This window comes from Bombina bombina, chromosome 7, assembly GCF_027579735.1.
Source record: "Bombina bombina isolate aBomBom1 chromosome 7, aBomBom1.pri, whole genome shotgun sequence".
NCBI classification, from domain to species: Eukaryota; Metazoa; Chordata; class Amphibia; order Anura; family Bombinatoridae; genus Bombina; species Bombina bombina.
This window is the reverse complement of record NC_069505.1, coordinates 7,457,331-7,477,417: the sequence shown is the minus strand read 5'-3', so window position 1 is coordinate 7,477,417 and position 20,087 is coordinate 7,457,331. Positions and strand designations below refer to the sequence as shown.

Below are 20,087 nucleotides of genomic sequence, written 5' to 3'. Positions count from 1 at the left end.
AGTCATATATGTCTGCTATTTCTGAACAAAGGGGATCCCAGACAAGTATTTACAACCATTTGTGCCATAATTGCACAAGCTGTTTGTAAATTATTTCAGTGAGAAACCGAAAAAAAAATTTAATTTAACTTTTTTTTTCAATTTGATCGCATTTGGCGGTGAAATGGTGGCATGAAATATACCAAAATGTGCCTAGATCAATACTTGGGGTTGTCTACTACACTACACTAAAGCTAAAATTAACCCTACAAGCTCCCTAAAAGCTCCCTAATTAACCCCTTAACTGCTGGGCATAATACACTTGTGGTACGCAGTGGCATTTAGCGGCCTTCTAATTACCAAAAAGCAACACCAAAGCCATATAAGTCTGCTATTTCAGAACAAAGGGGATCCCAGAGAAGAATTTACAACCATTTGTGCTATAATTGCACAAGTTGTTTGTAAATAATTTCAGTGAGAAACCGAAAGTTTGTGAAAAAGTGAACGATTTTTTGTATTTGATCGCATTTGGCGGTGAAATGGTGGTATGAAATATACCAAAATGGGCCTAGATCAATACTTTGGGATGTCTTCTAAAACAAAATATATACATGTCAATGGATATTCAGGTATTCCTTACAGATATCAGTGTCCCAATGTAACTAGCGCTAATTTTGGAAAAAAGTGGTTTGGAAATAGCAAAGTGCTACTTGTATTTATGGCCCTATAACTTGCAAAAAAAGCAAAGAACATGTAAACATTGGGTATTTCTAAACTCAGGACAAAATTTAGAAACTATTTAGCATGGTTGTTTTTTGGTGGTTGTAGATATGTAACAGATTTTGGGGGTCAAAGTTAGAAAAAGTGTGTTTTTTTTCAATTTTTCCTCATATTTTATAATTTTTTTTATAGTAAATTATAAGATATGATGAAAATAATGGTATCTTTAAAAAGTCCATTTAGTGGCGAGAAAAACGGTATATAATATGTGTGGGTACAGTAAATGAGTAAGAGGAAAATTACAGCTAAACACAAACACCGCAAAAATGTAAAAATAGCCTTGGTCCCAAACGGACAGAAAATGGAAAAGTGCTGTGGTCATTAAGGGGATATATATATATATATATATATATATATATATATATATATATATATATATATATATATATATATATATATATATATATATATATATATATATATATATATATATATATATATATATGTGTATATATATATATATATATATATATGTGTATATATATATATATATATGTGTATATATATATATATATATATATATATATGTGTATATATATATATATATATATATATATATGTGTATATATATATATATATATATATATATATGTGTATATATATATATATATGTGTGTATATATATATATGTGTGTATATATATATATATATATATATATATGTATATATATATACACAGATACACATATAGACACACATACAGATACACATACACATACATATATATAGATACACATATATACACAGATACACATACACACATATATACACAGATACACATACACATACATATATATAGATACACATATATACACAGATACACATACACACATATATACACACATACACATATATACACATACAGTATATATACACACACACACACACACATACACATATATATATATATACACATACACATATATACACAGATACACATACACATATATATATATATACACACACATATACACATACAGTATATATACACACACACACACACACACACACATATATATATACACACACATACACATATACACATACAGTATATACACACACACACACACACACACATGTCATCAGAACAGAAGGGGTGTCTCTGTCATGTCTGGTGACCATGGGTGTGTCATATTTATTTGCGATTTGTTTCTCTTTCTCTGCAGAGCCCTCAGCTGTACCAGACGTCAGGCTTGTGCTCCGTGAATAGAAACTATTTAAAGAAACTGAAAGCTGGTACTACAAACCTTAAAGCAACAAGACACACAAGACATGACTCTGGTGGTAAGTTATGGGGTGCAGAGCTAGTTTTACAGTTGTGTGACTCTCCCTTTTAGCCAGCTAGATGGGGGTTAAATATAAACTGTATTATTCTGTAAAACGATGCAGCGTTTGTGTTATGTAATCTCCTTCTCTAGACTGGCTGGTTTCTGGAATCAGTAAGTAACAGTAAAGCTTATAAACAATATAAGATAACAAAGTGATTGGAATGTGATATTTATTTCATTAGATTATTGTTGTGCTAAATAATTTAGATATTCAAAGGAAATTTGATGCCTCTTGTTTTCATATAAAAATTGTGTTTGTGCAACGCTCCCTAGAAAAGCAAATTCTCTAACCTGCAACTGCTGCAAATTGTCTAAACCAGGGTCATTCAAACCGTGGATCAGATACATTACTGAGTCGCAACTTGTGTGTTTTATGTAGAGTTGGCAAGTTTTCCTGGACACTTATGCGTTACATATGCTCCAGGGAGGAACATGACTAGTGCTGTCCAGGGTCACTATTTGTGTGCTGTCCATGGGAAACCCTGCAGCATGTGTAACCCATAAGTGTCCAGGAACACATGTCCAAGGTGGCAATCCTAGTTGTATGAGAGTGTGTGTGTGTAGTATGAGAGAGAGCAGGGCCGCCATCAGGGGGTGACAGGGGTGACTGCTGTCAGGGGCCCAATGGGCCAGGGGGGCCCCATGAGGCAAGAACTAAAAAAAAAAAAAAAAAAAATTAATTTTTTTGGCAGCCACCAGTGGGTACTACAGCAGAGTGCTAATTGAGCATGGAAAATGTTATTACAATGAGTAAAGTATTAGCATTTGTGAGGATTTCTGAGTGTGCACTAAACCACTATGCACAGTGTGAGACAGATTAAGCACTTTGTACAGTGTGTGCCTGAGTCAGACAGCTGATCACTTTCATTTGCAGAGGAGCTAGGACTTACTTAGCAAATGTTTTTTATTTCTTTGTGTAATTTCAGATTGTAACTTCAGTGTGGTAGTAGTTGTATGGTGGGGCCAGGGGTCTATAAAAACACATTTTCTTTTAGCAGCAGTGTATTTATGATTATTTGACAATGCTGTAGAAATTCTATATTTAAAACCATGCAGAAATGTTTCCTCCTCAATACACAAATGGTAGGTGCCCTTTTGGCAGATATGTGTGTATATGTGTTATATATATATATATATATATATATATATATATATATATATATATATATATATATATAATATCATTCTGCCCCTTTATGCAAGGACTTTCCAGATGCAAGGAGGCATTTTATCATTTATATTTTTACATCTGCGTAAAATGTTATACTCTCAGACTAAGATTGCTCAGTGTTTGAAATGAGACAGGTTAACTTAAAACTGTTCAGTTTACACTACAGCTGACTTAATTTTGAAATACGTACCAACGAGCCTAAATTCTGCATTTAACCAGATCTAATGGTATGAGTACCACAGCTTATGGTTCCACCAAGACCATATAGAGTACAGCATTTTCAAAATCCACAAGTACAGCTGACAGATGGGAACATTTATACACTATATTTGAAGTGGTGCTCTTGGTTGGGGAAAATGGGGAAAAAACAAACAAACAAACATATGTCAACCTTTTAAAAGTACTTTTCTTCATCTAGCCATCTACCCAGATCATTATTGTACAATTTTGAATTCACAGAATTATTTTTGCTTGCACATTTACAAATATAATTCTTTAAAAAGTGATCTCTTAATCGCTGCAATTTTTTTTATCATGCATGTCACACACTGTTGATTTAGGGGATGCAAGGTGCATAAATCTTCCCTCCTGTGAGTGTTCCTGTGGGTGTCTGTGTTTATGTCTTTGTGCTTTTGGTTTGTGTCTCTGAGTGTTTATGTATTTTTTTCCTGTGGGTCTCTCTGTGAGGGTGGGTGTGTATGTCTTTGTGCATTTTATGTGGATGTCTGTGAGGGAGTGTGCATATGTCTGAGATTTTTCTCTGGATGCCTCTGTGAGGGTGGGTGTGTATGTCTGTGTTTTCTGTGGGTGTCTCTGTGAGGGTGTGTGTATGTCTGTGTGTTTTCTGTGGATTTCTCCATATTTTGTTTTCTAAATCTCCTTTTTTTTTTTTTTTTTTTATAAAATTGTAGTTTACCTCATTACTTGTTAGACATTCAGCACTTGTTTACATTGACCTATTTGGGTGTCTGTGTCTGAGTGTGTTTCTTTGCGTGTCTGCTAGAGTGTCTATATGTAAATCCTTGTGTGTGTGTTTCAGTGTATGAGTGTGTCTGTGTTTGTGTATGTTACTACCTTTACAACATTTCCAAGTTTAAATAGACACTTAAGAATAAAGTGCATATACATTTTAGTCACTTGGTAAAAAAATGCACATGTCAAAGGAGGGGGGGGGGGGGCTTATAAATGGTTAAGTCAGGGGCCCCAAAATTTCTAGTGGCGGCCCTGAGAGAGAGAGAGTGTGTGTGTAGTATGAGAGAGTGTGTGTGTAGTATGAGAGAGTGTGTGTGTAGTATGAGAGAGTGTGTGTGTAGTATGAGAGAGTGTGTGTGTAGTATGAGAGAGTGTGTGTGTAGTATGAGAGAGTGTGTGTGTAGCGTGAGAGAGTGTGTGTGTGTAGTGTGTAGAGTATGAGAGAGTGTGTGTGTAGAGTATGAGAGAGTGTGTGTGTGTGTAGAGTATGAGAGAGTGTGTGTGTGTAGAGTATGAGAGAGTGTGTGTGTGTAGAGTATGAGAGAGTGTGTGTGTGTAGAGTATGAGAGAGTGTGTGTGTGTAGAGTATGAGAGAGTGTGTGTGTAGAGTATGAGAGAGTGTGTGTGTAGTATGAGAGAGTGTGTGTGTAGTATGAGAGAGTGTGTGTGTAGTGTGAGAGAGTGTGTATGTAGCGTGAGAGAGTGTGTGTGTGTAGTGTGTAGAGTATGAGAGAGTGTGTGTGTAGAGTATGAGAGAGTGTGTGTGTGTAGAGTATGAGAGAGTGTGTGTGTGTAGAGTATGAGAGAGTGTGTGTGTGTAGAGTATGTGAGAGTGTGTGTGTGTAGAGTATGAGAGAGTGTGTGTGTGTAGAGTATGTGAGAGTGTGTGTGTGTAGAGTATGAGAGAGTGTGTGTGTGTGTGTAGAGTATGAGAGAGTGTGTGTGTGTGTAGAGTATGAGAGAGTGTGTGTGTGTAGAGTATGAGAGAGTGTGTGTGTGTGTGTAGAGTATGAGAGAGTGTGTGTGTGTAGAGTATGAGAGAGTGTGTGTGTGTAGAGTATGAGAGAGTGTGTGTGTGTAGAGTATGAGAGAGTGTGTGTGTGTAGAGTATGAGAGAGTGTGTGTGTGTAGAGTATGAGAGAGTGTGTGTGTGTGTGTAGAGTATGAGAGAGTGTGTGTGTGTGTAGAGTATGAGAGAGTGTGTGTGTGTGTAGAGTATGAGAGAGTGTGTGTGTGTGTAGAGTATGAGAGAGTGTGTGTGTGTGTAGAGTATGAGAGAGTGTGTGTGTGTGTGTAGAGTATGAGAGAGTGTGTGTGTGTGTAGAGTATGAGAGAGTGTGTGTGTGTAGAGTATGAGAGAGTGTGTGTGTGTAGAGTATGAGAGAGTGTGTGTGTGTAGAGTATGAGAGAGTGTGTGTGTGTAGAGTATGAGAGAGTGTGTGTGTGTAGAGTATGAGAGAGTGTGTGTGTGTGTAGAGTATGAGAGAGTGTGTGTGTGTAGAGTATGAGAGAGTGTGTGTGTGTAGAGTATGAGAGAGTGTGTGTGTGTAGAGTATGAGAGAGTGTGTGTGTGTAGAGTATGAGAGAGTGTGTGTGTGTAGAGTATGAGAGAGTGTGTGTGTGTGTAGAGTATGAGAGAGTGTGTGTGTGTAGAGTATGAGAGAGTGTGTGTGTGTAGAGTATGAGAGAGTGTGTGTGTGTAGAGTATGAGAGAGTGTGTGTGTGTAGAGTATGAGAGAGTGTGTGTGTGTGTAGAGTATGAGAGAGTGTGTGTGTGTAGAGTATGAGAGAGTGTGTGTGTGTGTAATAGTAGCAATTTGAACAAGCCTTTAATTTTGTTTTGTAACTAAGAACCAACAATTGCCTCAAAAGTAGATTTGTAACATAAAAGAAGCTTGATGAATTCGTTGTCAGTGCTTCATATAATGTATTACTATTTGCCCAATAAGTGACAGTTTATTAACTTCATAAACTGTATTTCTTTCAGGGCAATTGATAATGCAAACAGTTCAAATTAAGCAGTAACGTAAAATATAGTATTCCTTGATTAGGCAGGTAAAGTTCATCAAATTAAGTAAGGATAACGATTAATAATGAAATAATTAGGTCTGACCTGAGAACGCAGGAGTTTGTTACTTGTCCGTTTGCTATGAACAGCAGCGTGGTACTCACAGGGAGAGCGGTTGTGGCTGCAGCTGATGACGTCACCGCTACTTGCTGTGCTGTGTCTGAAGCTGCTTGAATCCTGTTACCTTGTAAATGCTTCAGGGTTTGATGTCGAGTTAGTTTGATTTCCATACAGTAGGTAATATCTTCCAGCGTTGAATTGAGTAGTAGAGCTGCTAGATGTAGGAATGAAAAATAAGAGATGTTAACAGTAACTCTTCAAATAAGAAATTGTGAGGCTGTTGGAGAGTGAGGAAAAACTCTCAGTGTCACGCTTGTGCTGTGAATCCTTTCTCAATTAACCAGCAATGAGTGCTGGGGGGAAGTGCTTGATATAGGAGGCTCTTAAAGGGACAGATCATTAGCAAGCAGTAACCCTGACAGAGCCCCCCACAAAAAGAACCACAGCGAGGTTCAAGGCCTGGGACGATCAGGGTTACGTCTATGGAAGAGAGAAATCAGACAAGGAGCAGATATGTTCGAGGCAGGCTCCCAGGAATCATCTTCATGGCCAAAACCTTTCCAATGAACCAAATAGAAAAGATTCCCACGACGGAGTCTAGAATCCAGAATGCTATGAACCTCATACTGGCTATCAAGGGTAGCAGAAGGTATTGGGTCTTCTGATGTAATATTTGATATGGGTAGGTTGCAAGGTTTAATAAGAGACACATGGAAAGTCGGATGTATCTTAAAAGTTGATGGTAGTTGGAGTGTAACTGTTGTTGGACCATTTACCCTGACGATAGGGTAAGGACCCAAAAAGAGTTTACCTAGTTTCCTACAAGGATAAGGTATCTTGAGGTTCTTAGTGGAGAGCCATACTTGTTGTCCTACGGAATATTGAGGACTAGGTCTGTGGCAAAGATCGTAGTACCTGCGTTGTGATGCCTGTGCCTGAAGAATATGTTCACGAATTGAAGAAAAGTTGGCAGAAATGTCATTAACCAGATCATTCACCTGAGGACATGGGGTGTCAATCTTCGGAAGTAGTGTGAAATTTGGATGTAAACCATAATTTACAAAAAATGGTGATGTGCCAGTTATTATTATTATAGGCAAATTCTGCTAGGGGCAAGTAGGTGGCCCATGAATCTTGTTGGTGAGAGCAGAAGCAACGTAGGTATTGTTCTAGCCACTGGTTCACCCTCTCCGTCTGCCCATTCATTTGAGGATGGTAAGCAGTGGTGAGTTTTTGTTCTATATGCAGAGCAGCACACACATTTCTCCAGAACTTAGATGTGAATTGGGTTCCACGGTCACTAAGGATGGTTTTAGGTATTCCATGCAGTCTTACAATGTTTTGAATGAACAATTCACTGGTGATCTTGGAAGTGGGTAGGGAGGTAACCGGTATGAAATGTGCCATCTTTGAGAATAGATCGGTGACAACCATTATAGTGGTGTATTTGTTAGAGACAGGTAAGTCCACGATAAAGTCTAGGGATACCGCCTCCCAGGGTACTTGTGGTACAGGTAAAGGCTGTAAAAGACCCACAGGGAGTTGTTTAGAAGGTTTGGAGGTTGCACATATAACGCATTTAGAAATATATTCTTTGAGATCGAGGTTAAGAGTAGGCCACCAAAAAGATCTCTTAAGTAAATCCAAAGTTTTATCCCTTCCCATGTGTCCAGCAAGGGGGGACTCATGAACTGTTTTCAAGATTGAAGATCTAAGATTTGGAGGTATGTATAGCTTCCCGTCCTTATAGAGTAAGCCATCAGAATTGTAGGTAAGATCTGTATGAGGTACTGATGGATCAATAGCAGTAGCATCTTTTATCACTGTAGTTAGACTTGTTATAACACCAATGATAGAGTCCTTAGGGACAACAGTAGTAGGAATGCATGGTATTATAGGTTTAGGACCTTGTCTAGAGAGGGCGTCAGCCTTGCCATTTTTTGTACCAGGCCTGTAGGTAATGATGTAATGGAAACGAGAAAAGTAAAGACTCCAGCGTAATTGTCTGGAGGATAGGGTTCGATTAGACTGAAGATATTGCAGATTTTTGTGGTCAGTATATATGACAGTTGGTTGTGTTGCGCCCTCAAGCAAGTGTCTCCAGTGATCGAAGGAACACTTTATTACAAGTAATTCTTTCTCGCCAACTGGATAATTTAACTCTGCTGGTTGCATCAATCTAGAGAAGAATGCGACCGGATGTAAGGGATCTTTGAATGATTTCCTTTGAGAGAGGATTGCCCCTATTGCGAACTCAGAAGCGTCAACTTCCAGGATGAATTGCTTTTCTAAATCCGGGTATTGGAGAATGGGTGCTGTAGTGAATTTATTTTTTAAAAGGTCAAATACCTGTTGAGTATGGCTTGTCCACCTGAAAGGATGATTCAATTTGGTGAGCTCAGTAAGAGGTTTGATAATAGCAGCAAATCCAGGAATGAATTTCCTATAATAATTTGAGAAGCCAAGGAAACGTTGAACATCTTTCTTACATTGAGGAGTTGGCCAATTATGAATGGCCTGAACCTTGTCATCTTGCATCTTGATTCCTTCAGGGGAGATGTTATAACCCAGAAAAGAGATATTATTTGATTCAAATATACATTTTTCTAGTTTAGCGTATAGGTTATTTTTTCGTAACCTAGTGAGAACCTCTCTAACATGCATTCTATGTTGATCTAAATTTTGTGAGTAAACTAGAATATCGTCCAAATAGACAACAACATATACATCCAAAATATCTCTGAAAAGATCATTGATTAAGCATTGGAATGTTGCTGGGGCATTGCACAGACCGAATGGCATCACTGTATATTCGAATAGCCCATATCTAGTCCGAAAAGCAGTGAGCCATTCGTCGCCAGCTATGATTCGTATAAGATTATAGGCACTTCGAAGATCCAATTTCGTGAAAATTGAGGCCCCCCTTAATCTTTCAATTAATTCAGGGATCAAAGGTAGGGGGTACCTGTTTTTTCTGGTACGCCTGTTCAATTCCCTGTAATCGATAATTGGTCTTAACGTGCCATCTTTATTGGTAACAAAAAATATGCCTGCACCTGCAGGAGAGGTACTAGGTCTTATAAAACCTTTTCGGAGGTTCTCATCGATATAATTTTTAAGGTGTTCTAGTTCTGGTTTTGAAAGGGGGTAGATATGTCCATAGGGAATTGAAACTCCTGGGAGTAAATCAATAGGACAATCGTAATCCCTATGAGGGGGCAAACATTCAGCTTCTTTTTTATTAAAAACATCTGAGAAGTCTGCATATTGTTTGGGTAAAATATTATCCTCAACCTGTAGCATAATTAAATCTGATGATGTCTCACTATTTTGAGTGAGATGAGGGAAAGATAAACTGAGGTCATTCCAGTTTATAGTTGGTTTGTGTTTACAAAACCAATTTATACCAAGGATTACATTAAACATTGGTGAAGATATGACATCAAAAGTGAGTGTTTCTGTGATGTGTGTGCAAGATATTACCTGTAATGGTGTAGTTTGGTGTGTGACAGGACCTGATTTTAAAAAAGAGCCATCAATGACCTTCACAGAGACTGGAGTTTTCTTAGAGACCAGAGGTATTTTATTCTGTTTCACAAAAGAAAAATCAACAAAATTTCTACATGAGCCGGTGTCCAGGATAGCTTCAGTTGTTATCCTGATTTGATCCCACTGTAAAATAATAGGGATAGTTAAATATGAGGGTTTAATGGTTTTCATCAACAGGGATTCAGAGATGTTAGGCAACCTACCCTTCTTATTCTTAGCCAGAACTGGGCAGTCCTTTACTTCATGTGTGGGGCAGGCACAATACATGCACAAACTATGCAACTTCCTCCTAGTCTTTTCCTGAGAGGAGAGGGGACCCTTCATAAAGCCTATGTCCATAGGTTGCGGTGATTCCTTAGTTTGATAAACAGGAGTGGAGAGAAAGCTTTTTGTACCGCTAGCCTTTTCAGAGCGGCGTTCCCTAAGCCGTCTATCTATGTTAATAGTGAGAGAAAAGAAATCTTCCAATGAATCTGGAATACCTGTGCGTGAGAGTTCATCCTTTATATCCTCAGACAACCCTAAACGATATTGAGTTTTAAGGGAGACCTCATTCCATCCCGAATCGCGGGCAGAAATTTTAAATTGTGTGATGTAAGACTCCACTGGGTTCTTTCTTTGTTTTAAAGATCTAAGTAAGTTTTCAGCTGTGACCTGTTTGAAAGGGTCATCATATAATGCTGACATTTGATCAAAGAATTCATCTAGAGATCCCAGTATTGCATCATCATTTTCAAAAAAAGAGTCAGCCCAAGCCCTAGGTTCCCCCCTCAAATATGATATCACAGTGAGCACTCTTGATCTTTCTGTGGGATAAGTACGTGGCTTTTAATTGAAAAAGCAACAAGCAGGAGTTTTTAAACTCTCTGAATCTTGAACGGTCACCAGAGAATTTTTCTGGGGGGGAGACCATAGGTTCAGGGATAGAATCTGCACTTGCAGGTTTAGGTGCCAGAGTCTCTCTTAAGCAGGCCTTCAAAGCCTGATTTTCCACTTGTAATTCATGGAAAGAACCTGATAGAGCTTCTAATCTGTCTGACAGGACTTGAACTTTATCACTTAAAAGATCTTGTTCCATAATTGCTGTTGAGTGTATATGTTTGGTATAGGATAATTCTGTGTACACAAACACTAAATCCTTGCTTCCTTATGGCTGGTTAATTCTGTAATAGTCTGTATTTGTAGCAATGTGAACAAGCCTTTAATTTTGTTTTGTAACTAAGAACCAACAATTTCCTCAAAAGTAGGTTTGTAACATAAAAGAAGCTTGATGAATTCGTTGTCAGTGCTTCATATAATGTATTACTATTTGCCCAATAAGTGTCAGTTTATTAACTTCATAAACTGTATTACTTTCAGGGCATTTGATAATGCAAACAGTTCAAATTAAGCAGTAACGAAAATTATTGTATTCCTTGATTAGGCAGGTAAAGTTCATCAAATTAAGTAAGGATAACGATTAATATTGAAATAATTAGGTCTGACCTGAGAACGCAGGAGTTTGTTACTTGTCCGTTTGTTATGAACAGCAGCGTGGTACTCACAGGGAGAGCGGTTGCGGCTGCAGCTGATGACGTCACCGCTACTTGCTGTGCTGTGTCTGAAGCTGCTTGAATCCTGTTACCTTGTAAATGCTTCAGGGTTTGATGTCGAGTTAGTTTGATTTCCATACAGTAGGTAATATCTTCCAGTGTTGAATTGAGTAGTAGAGCTGCTAGATGTAGGAATGAAAAATAAGAGATGTTAACAGTAACTCTTCAAATAAGAAATTGTGAGGCTGTTGGAGAGTGAGGAAAAACTCTCAGTGTCACGCTTGTGCTGTGAATCCTTTCTCAATTAACCAGCAATGAGTGCTGGGGGGAAGTGCTTGATATAGGAGGCTCTTAAAGGGACAGATCATTAGCAAGCAGTAACCCTGACAGTGTGTGTGTAGAGTATGAGAGAGTGTGTGTGTGTGTAGAGTATGAGAGTGTGTGTGTGTAGAGTATGAGAGTGTGTGTGTGTAGAGTATGAGAGAGTGTGTGTGTGTAGAGTATGAGAGAGTGTGTGTGTGTGTAGAGTATGAGAGAGTGTGTGTGTGTGTGTGTGTGTGTAGAGTATGAGAGAGTGTGTGTGTGTAGAGTATGAGAGAGTGTGTGTGTGTGTGTGTAGAGTATGAGAGAGTGTGTGTGTGTGTAGAGTATGAGAGAGTGTGTGTGTGTGTAGAGTATGAGAGAGTGTGTGTGTGTGTAGAGTATGAGAGAGTGTGTGTGTGTGTAGAGTATGAGAGAGTGTGTGTGTGTGTAGAGTATGAGAGTGTGTGTGTGTGTGTGTGTAGAGTATGAGAGTGTGTGTGTGTGTGTAGAGTATGAGAGAGTGTGTGTGTGTGTGTAGAGTATGAGAGAGTGTGTGTGTGTGTAGAGTATGAGAGAGTGTGTGTGTGTGTAGAGTATGAGAGAGTGTGTGTGTGTGTGTAGAGTATGAGAGAGTGTGTGTGTGTGTGTGTGTAGAGTTTGAGAGAGTGTGTGTGTGTAGAGTATGAGAGAGTGTGTGTGTGTAGAGTATGAGAGAGTGTGTGTGTAGAGTATGAGAGAGTGTGTGTGTGTGTAGAGTATGAGAGAGTGTGTGTGTGTGTGTAGAGTATGAGAGAGTGTGTGTGTGTGTGTGTGTGTGTAGAGTTTGAGAGAGTGTGTGTGTGTAGAGTATGAGAGAGTGTGTGTGTGTAGAGTATGAGAGAGTGTGTGTGTAGAGTATGAGAGAGTGTGTGTGTGTGTAGAGTATGAGAGTGTGTGTGTGTGTGTGTGTAGAGTATGAGAGTGTGTGTGTGTGTGTAGAGTATGAGAGAGTGTGTGTGTGTGTGTAGAGTATGAGAGAGTGTGTGTGTGTGTAGAGTATGAGAGAGTGTGTGTGTGTGTAGAGTATGAGAGAGTGTGTGTGTGTGTGTAGAGTATGAGAGAGTGTGTGTGTGTGTGTGTGTAGAGTTTGAGAGAGTGTGTGTGTGTAGAGTATGAGAGAGTGTGTGTGTGTAGAGTATGAGAGAGTGTGTGTGTAGAGTATGAGAGTGTGTGTGTGTGTGTAGAGTATGAGAGAGTGTGTGTGTGTGTGTAGAGTATGAGAGAGTGTGTGTGTGTATAGAGTATGAGAGAGTGTGTGTGTGTGTAGAGTATGAGAGAGTGTGTGTGTGTGTAGAGTATGAGAGAGTGTGTGTGTGTGTAGAGTATGAGAGAGTAGAGTGTGTGTGTGTAGTATGAGAGAGTGTGTGTGTGTGTGTGTAGTATGAGAGTGTGTGTGTGTAGTATGAGAGAGTGTGTGTGTAGAGTATGAGAGAGTGTGTGTGTAGAGTATGAGAGAGTGTGTGTGTAGAGTATGAGAGAGTGTGTGTGTAGAGTATGAGAGAGTGTGTGTGTAGAGTATGAGAGAGTGTGTGTGTAGAGTATGAGAGAGTGTGTGTGTAGAGTATGAGAGAGTGTGTGTGTAGAGTATGAGAGAGTGTGTGTGTAGAGTATGAGAGAGTGTGTGTGTAGAGTATGAGAGTGTGTGTGTAGAGTATGAGAGTGTGTGTGTAGAGTATGAGAGTGTGTGTGTAGAGTATGAGAGTGTGTGTGTAGAGTATGAGAGTGTGTGTGTAGAGTATGAGAGTGTGTGTGTAGAGTATGAGAGTGTGTGTGTAGAGTATGAGAGTGTGTGTGTAGAGTATGAGAGTGTGTGTGTGTAGAGTATGAGAGTGTGTGTGTGTAGAGTATGAGAGTGTGTGTGTGTAGAGTATGAGAGTGTGTGTGTGTGTGTGTGTGTAGAGTATGAGAGTGTGTGTGTGTGTGTAGAGTATGAGAGAGTGTGTGTGTGTGTGTGTGTAGAGTATGAGAGAGTGTGTGTGTGTGTGTAGAGTATGAGAGAGTGTGTGTGTGTGTAGAGTATGAGAGTGTGTGTGTGTGTAGAGTATGAGAGTGTGTGTGTGTGTAGAGTATGAGAGTGTGTGTGTGTAGAGTATGAGAGTGTGTGTGTGTGTAGAGTATGAGAGTGTGTGTGTGTGTAGAGTATGAGAGTGTGTGTGTGTGTAGAGTATGAGAGTGTGTGTGTGTAGAGTATGAGAGTGTGTGTGTGTGTGTGTGTGTAGTATGAGAGAGTGTGTGTGTAGTATGAGAGAGTGTGTGTGTAGCGTGAGAGAGTGTGTGTGTGTAGTGTGTAGAGTATGAGAGTGTGTGTGTGTAGTATGAGAGTGTGTGTGTGTGTGTGTGTGTGTAGTATGAGAGAGTGTGCATTATGAAGTGTGTGTTGTGTGTGTGTGTAGTATGAGAGAGTGTGTGTGTGTAGTATGAGAGAGTGTGTGTGTGTGTGTGTGTAGTATGAGAGAGTGTGTGTGTGTAGTATGAGAGAGTGTGTGTGTGTGTAGTATGAGAGTGTGTGTGTGTGTGTGTTTGTGTGTAGTATGAGAGAGTGTATGTGTGTGTAGTATGAGAGAGTGTGTGTGTGTAGTATGAGAGAGTGTGTGTGTGTGTGTGTAGTATGAGAGAGTGTGTGTGTAGTATGAGAGAGAGTGTGTGTGTGTGGTATGAGAGAGAGAGTGTGTGTGTGTGTAGTATGAGAGATAGTGTGTATGTGTAGTATGAGAGTGTGTATGTGTAGTATGAGAGTGTGTGTGTGTAGTATGAGAGAGTGTGTGTGTGTAGTATGAGAGAGTGTGTGTGTGTGTAGTATGAGAGAGTGTGTGTGTAGTATGAGAGAGAGTGTGTGTGTGTGGTATGAGAGAGAGAGTGTGTGTGTTTAGTATGAGAGTGTGTGTGTGTAGTATGAGAGAGTGTGTGTGTGTAGTATGAGAGAGTGTGTGTGTGTAGTATGAGAGAGTGTGTGTGTGTGTGTAGTATGAGAGAGTGTGTGTGTGTGTAGTATGAGAGAGTGTGTGTGTGTAGTATGAGAGAGTGTGTGTGTGTGTAGTATGAGAGAGTGTGTGTGTGTGTAGTATGAGAGAGTGTGTGTGTGTGTAGTATGAGAGAGTGTGTGTGTGTAGTATGAGAGAGTGTGTGTGTGTATAGTATGAGAGAGAGTGTGTGTGTGTGTGTATGTAGTATGAGAGAGTGTATGTGTGTGTGTATGTAGTATGAGAGAGTGTGTGTGTATAGTATGAGAGAGTGTGTGTGTGTAGTATGAGAGTGTGTGTGTGTGTGTGTAGTATGAGAGAGTGTGTGTGTGTAGTATGAGAGAGTGTGTGTGTGTAGTATGAGAGAGTGTGTGTGTGTGTAGTATGAGAGAGTGTGTGTGTGTAGTATGAGAGTGTGTGTGTGTGTGTGTGTGTGTGTGTGTAGTATGAGAGAGTGTGTGTGTGTAGTATGAGAGAGTGTGTGTGTGTAGTATGAGAGAGTGTGTGTGTGTAGTATGAGGTAGTGTGTGTGTGTAGTATGAGAGAGTGTGTGTGTGTGTAGTATGAGAGAGTGTGTGTGTGTAGTATGAGAGTGTGTGTGTGTGTAGTATGAGAAAGTGTGTGTGTGTGTGTGTGTGTAGTATGAGAGAGTGTGTGTGTAGTATGAGAGAGAGTGTGTGTGTGTAGTATGAGAGAGAGTGTGTGTGTGTAGTATGAGAGAGTGTGTGTGTGTGTGTAGTATGAGAGTGTGTGTGTGTGTAGTATGAGAGAGTGTGTGTGTGTGTAGTATGAGAGAGTGTGTGTGTAGTATGAGAGTGTGTGTGTGTGTAGTATGAGAGAGTGTGTGTGTGTGTAGTATGAGAGAGTGTGTGTGTAGTATGAGAGAGTGTGTGTGTGTGTAGTATGAGAGAGTGTGTGTGTAGTATGAGAGAGTGTGTGTGTGTGTGTAGTATGAGAGAGTGTGTGTGTGTGTGTAGTATGAGAGAGTGTGTGTGTAGTATGAGAGAGTGTGTGTGTAGTATGAGAGAGTGTGTGTGTAGTATGAGAGAGTGTATGTGTGTGTGTGTGTGTAGTATGAGAGAGTGTGTGTGTAGTATGAGAGAGTGTGTGTGTAGTATGAGAGAGTGAGTGTGTGTGTAGTATGAGAGAGAGTGTGTGTGTGTAGTATGAGAGAGAGTGTGTGTGTGTAGTATGAGAGAGAGTGTGTGTGTGTAGTATGAGAGAGAGTGTGTGTGTGTAGTATGAGAGTGTGTGTGTGTGTGTAGTATGAGAGTGGGTGTGTGTAGTATGAGAGTGTGTGTGTGTAGTATGAGAGTGTGTGTGTGTAGTATGAGAGAGTGTGTGTGTAGTATGAGAGAGTGTGCATTATGAAGTGTGTGTTGTATGAGTGTATGTATAATATGAGAGTGTTAGTGCAAAAAGGATAAGTCCAAAAAAGTCAATTGGAGACTAAATCCCAACTCATAGGGGTATATTTATCAAGCTCCGTATGGATGCCCTATGAAGGCTTGCCGGAAACGGACGTTTCAAAGCAGCGTTCTAAAGACCGCTGCTTCATAACCTGTCCGCCTGTTCTAAAGACCGCTGCTTCATAACCTGTCCGCCTGCTCTAAGGACCGCTGCTTCATAACCTGTCCGCCTGTTCTAAGGACCGCTGCTTCATAACCAGTCCGCCTGCTCTAAAGACCGCTGCTTCATAACCAGTCCGCCTGCTCTAAAGACCGCTGCTTCATAACCTGTCCACCTGTTCTAAAGACCGCTGCTTCATAACCTGTCCACCTGTTCTAAAGACCGCTGCTTCATAACCTGTCCACCTGTTCTAAAGACCGCTGCTTCATAACCTGTCCACCTGTTCTAAAGACCGCTGCTTCATAACCTGTCCACCTGTTCTAAAGACCGCTGCTTCATAACCTGTCCACCTGTTCTAAAGACCGCTGCTTCATAACCTGTCCGCCTGTTCTAAGGACCGCTGCTTCATAACCTGTCCATCTGTTCTAAAGACCGCTGCTTCATAACCTGTCCGCCTGCTCTAAGGACCGCTGCTTCATAACCTGTCCGCCTGTTCTAAGGACCGCTGCTTCATAACCAGTCCGCCTGCTCTAAAGACCGCTGCTTCATAACCAGTCCGCCTGCTCTAAAGACCGCTGCTTCATAACCTGTCCACCTGTTCTAAAGACCGCTGCTTCATAACCTGTCCACCTGTTCTAAAGACCGCTGCTTCATAACCAGTCCACCTGTTCTAAAGACCGCTGCTTCATAACCTGTCCACCTGTTCTAAAGACCGCTGCTTCATAACCTGTCCACCTGTTCTAAAGACCGCTGCTTCATAACCTGTCCACCTGTTCTAAAGACCGCTGCTTCATAACCTGTCCGCCTGTTCTAAGGACCGCTGCTTCATAACCTGTCCATCTGTTCTAAAGACCGCTGCTTCATAACCTGTCCGCCTGCTCTAAGGACCGCTGCTTCATAACCTGTCCGCCTGTTCTAAAGACCGCTGCTTCATAACCTGTCCGCCTGTTCTAAAGACCGCTGCTTCATAACCTGTCCGCCTGTTCTAAAGACCGCTGCTTCATAACCTGTCCGCCTGTTCTAAAGACCGCTGCTTCATAACCTGTCCGCCTGTTCTAAGGACCGCTGCTTCATAACCTGTCCGCATGCTCTAAGGACCGCTGCTTCATAACCTGTCCGCCTGTTCTAAAGACCGCTGCTTCATAACCTGTTCGCCTGTTCTAAAGACCGCTGCTTCATAACCTGTCCGCCTGCTCTAAAGACCGCTGCTTCATAACCTGCCCATCTGTTCTAAAGACCGCTGCTTCATAACCTGTCCGCCTGTTCTAAAGACCGCTGCTTCATAACCTGTCCGCCTGTTCTAAAGACCGCTGCTTCATAACCTGTCCGCCTGTTCTAAAGACCGCTGCTTCATAACCTGTCCATCTGTTCTAAAGACCGCTGCTTCATAACCTGTCCATCTGTTCTAAAGACCGCTGCTTCATAACCTGTCGGCCTGTTCTAAAGACCGCTGCTTCATAACCTGTCGGCCTGTTCTAAAGACCGCTGCTTCATAACCTGTCGGCCTGTTCTAAAGACCGCTGCTTCATAACCTGTCGGCCTGTTCTAAAGACCGCTGCTTCATAACCTGTCCGCCTGTTCTAAAGACCGCTGCTTCATAACCTGTCCGCCTGTTCTAAAGACCGCTGCTTCATAACCTGTCCGCCTGTTCTAAAGACCGCTGCTTCATAACCTGTCCGCCTGTTCTAAAGACCGCTGCTTCATAACCTGTCCGCCTGTTCTAAAGACCGCTGCTTCATAACCTGTCCGCCTGCTCTAAAGACCGCTGCTTCATAACCTGTCCGCCTGTTCTAAAGACCGCTGCTTCATAACCTGTCCGCCTGTTCTAAAGACCGCTGCTTCATAACCTGTCCGCCTGTTCTAAAGACCGCTGCTTCATAACCTGTCCGCCTGCTCTAAAGACCGCTGCTTCATAACCTGTCCGCCTGCTCTAAGGACCGCTGCTTCATAACCTGTCCACCTGTTCTAAAGACCGCTGCTTCATAACCTGTCCGCCTGCTCTAAGGTGGCAGACAGAAAGTGACAGAAATCAACACGATCGGGTTGATTGACACCCCCTGCTAGTGGCCGATTGGCCGCAAATCTGCAGGGGGCGGCATTGTATCAGCAGTTCACAAGAACTGCTGGTGCAATGATAAATACTGACAGCGTATGCTGACGGCATTTATTGATGTGCAGCGGACATGGTTCGCTATAGCGTATCGTGTCCGTCCGCACAATGATAAATAGGCTCCCAAATGTGCATAAGTGATCCCAGGGATTACTTCTCAGTGGAAATGAATGCTGCAGTCGAACTCCAAGTGTGTAATATATTGAGTGAGTGTGTGTTGTATGAGAGTGAGAGTGTGTGTGTTGTATGAGAGAGAGCGCACGTGTGTGTGTGTTGTATGAGAGTGAGAGCGTGTGTGTTGTATGAGAGAGAGAGCGTGTGTGTGTTGTATGAGAGAGCGTGTGTGTGTTGTATGAGAGAGAGTGTGTGTGTGTTGTATGAGAGAGAGCGTGTGTTGTATGAGAGAGAGCGTGTGTTGTATGAGAGAGAGCGTGTGTTGTATGAGAGAGAGCGTGTGTTGTATGAGAGAGAGAGCGTGTGTTGTATGAGAGAGAGAGAGAGAGCGTGTGTGTTGTATGAGAGTGTGTGTGTGTGTGTTGCATGTGTGTGTGTGTGTTGTATGAGAGAGAGTTTGTGTGTGTGTGTTGCATGAGAGTGTGTGTGTGTGTGTGTTGTATGAGAGAGAGTGTGTGTGTGTGTGTGTGTGTTGCATGAGAGTGTGTGTGTGTGTGTTGTATGAGAGTGTGTGTGTGTGTGTTGTATGAGAGTGTGTGTGTGTGTGTGTTGTATGAGAGAGAGTGTTTGTGTGTTGTATGAGAGTGTGTTTGTGTGTTGTATGAGAGTGTGTGTGTGTGTGTTGCATGAGAGAGAGTGTGTGTGTGTGTGTAGTATGAGAGAGTGTGTGTGTGTGTGTAGTATGAGAGAGTGTGTGTGTGTGTGTAGTATGAGAGAGTGTGTGTGTGTGTAGTATGAGAGAGTGTGTGTGTAGTATGAGAGAGAGAGTGTATGTGTAGTATGAGAGTGTGTGTGTGTAGTATGAGAGTGTGTGTGTGTAGTATGAGAGTGTGTGTGTGTAGTATGAGAGAGTGTGTGTGTGTAGTATGAGAGAGTGTGTGTGTGTGTGTGTAGTATGAGAGAGTGTGTGTGTGTGTGTGTGTGTAGTATGAGAGAGTGTGTGTGTGTAGTATGAGAGAGAGTGTGTGTGTGTAGTATGAGAGAGTGTGTGTGAGTGTGTAGTATGAGAGAGAGTTTGTGTGTGTAGTATGAGAGTGTGTGTGTGTGTGTGTGTAGTATGAGAGAGTGTGTGTGTGTGTAGTATGAGAGAGTGTGTGTGTGTGTAGTATGAGAGAGTGTGTGTGTAGTATGAGAGAGAGTGTGTGTGTGTAGTATGAGAGAGAGTGTGTGTGTGTAGTATGAGAGTGTGTGTGTGTGTGTGTGTGTGTAGTATGAGAGTGTGTGTGTGTGTAGTATGAGAGAGTGTGTGTGTGTGTAGTATGAGAGTGTGTGTGTGTGTGTAGTATGAGAGTGTGTGTGTGTGTAGTATGAGAGAGTGTGTGTGTGTGTTGCATGAGAGAGTGTGTGTGTGTGTAGTATGAGAGAGTGTGTGTGTGTGTAGTATGAGAGAGAGTGTGTGTGTGTAGTATGAGAGAGTGTGTGTGTGTAGTATGAGAGAGTGTGTGTTTGTGTGTAGTATGAGAGTGTGTGTGTGTGTGTGTGTAGTATGAGAG

The 20,087-nt window shown here is 41.3% G+C and overlaps 1 protein-coding gene across 1 annotated transcript in view; it reads left to right on the top strand.

Moving 5' to 3' along the window:
- The first annotated feature begins 1,892 nt into the window (after positions 1 to 1,892).
- Positions 1,893 to 20,087, top strand: part of LOC128635714 (phospholipase A and acyltransferase 3) — a 35,290-nt gene continuing 17,095 nt past the window's right edge. The window contains exon 1 of the mRNA XM_053688839.1: positions 1,893 to 2,043. Coding sequence (XP_053544814.1) covers positions 2,032 to 2,043 — 12 coding nt within the window. The 5' untranslated portion in view covers positions 1,893 to 2,031. The remainder of the gene's footprint in view (positions 2,044 to 20,087) is intronic.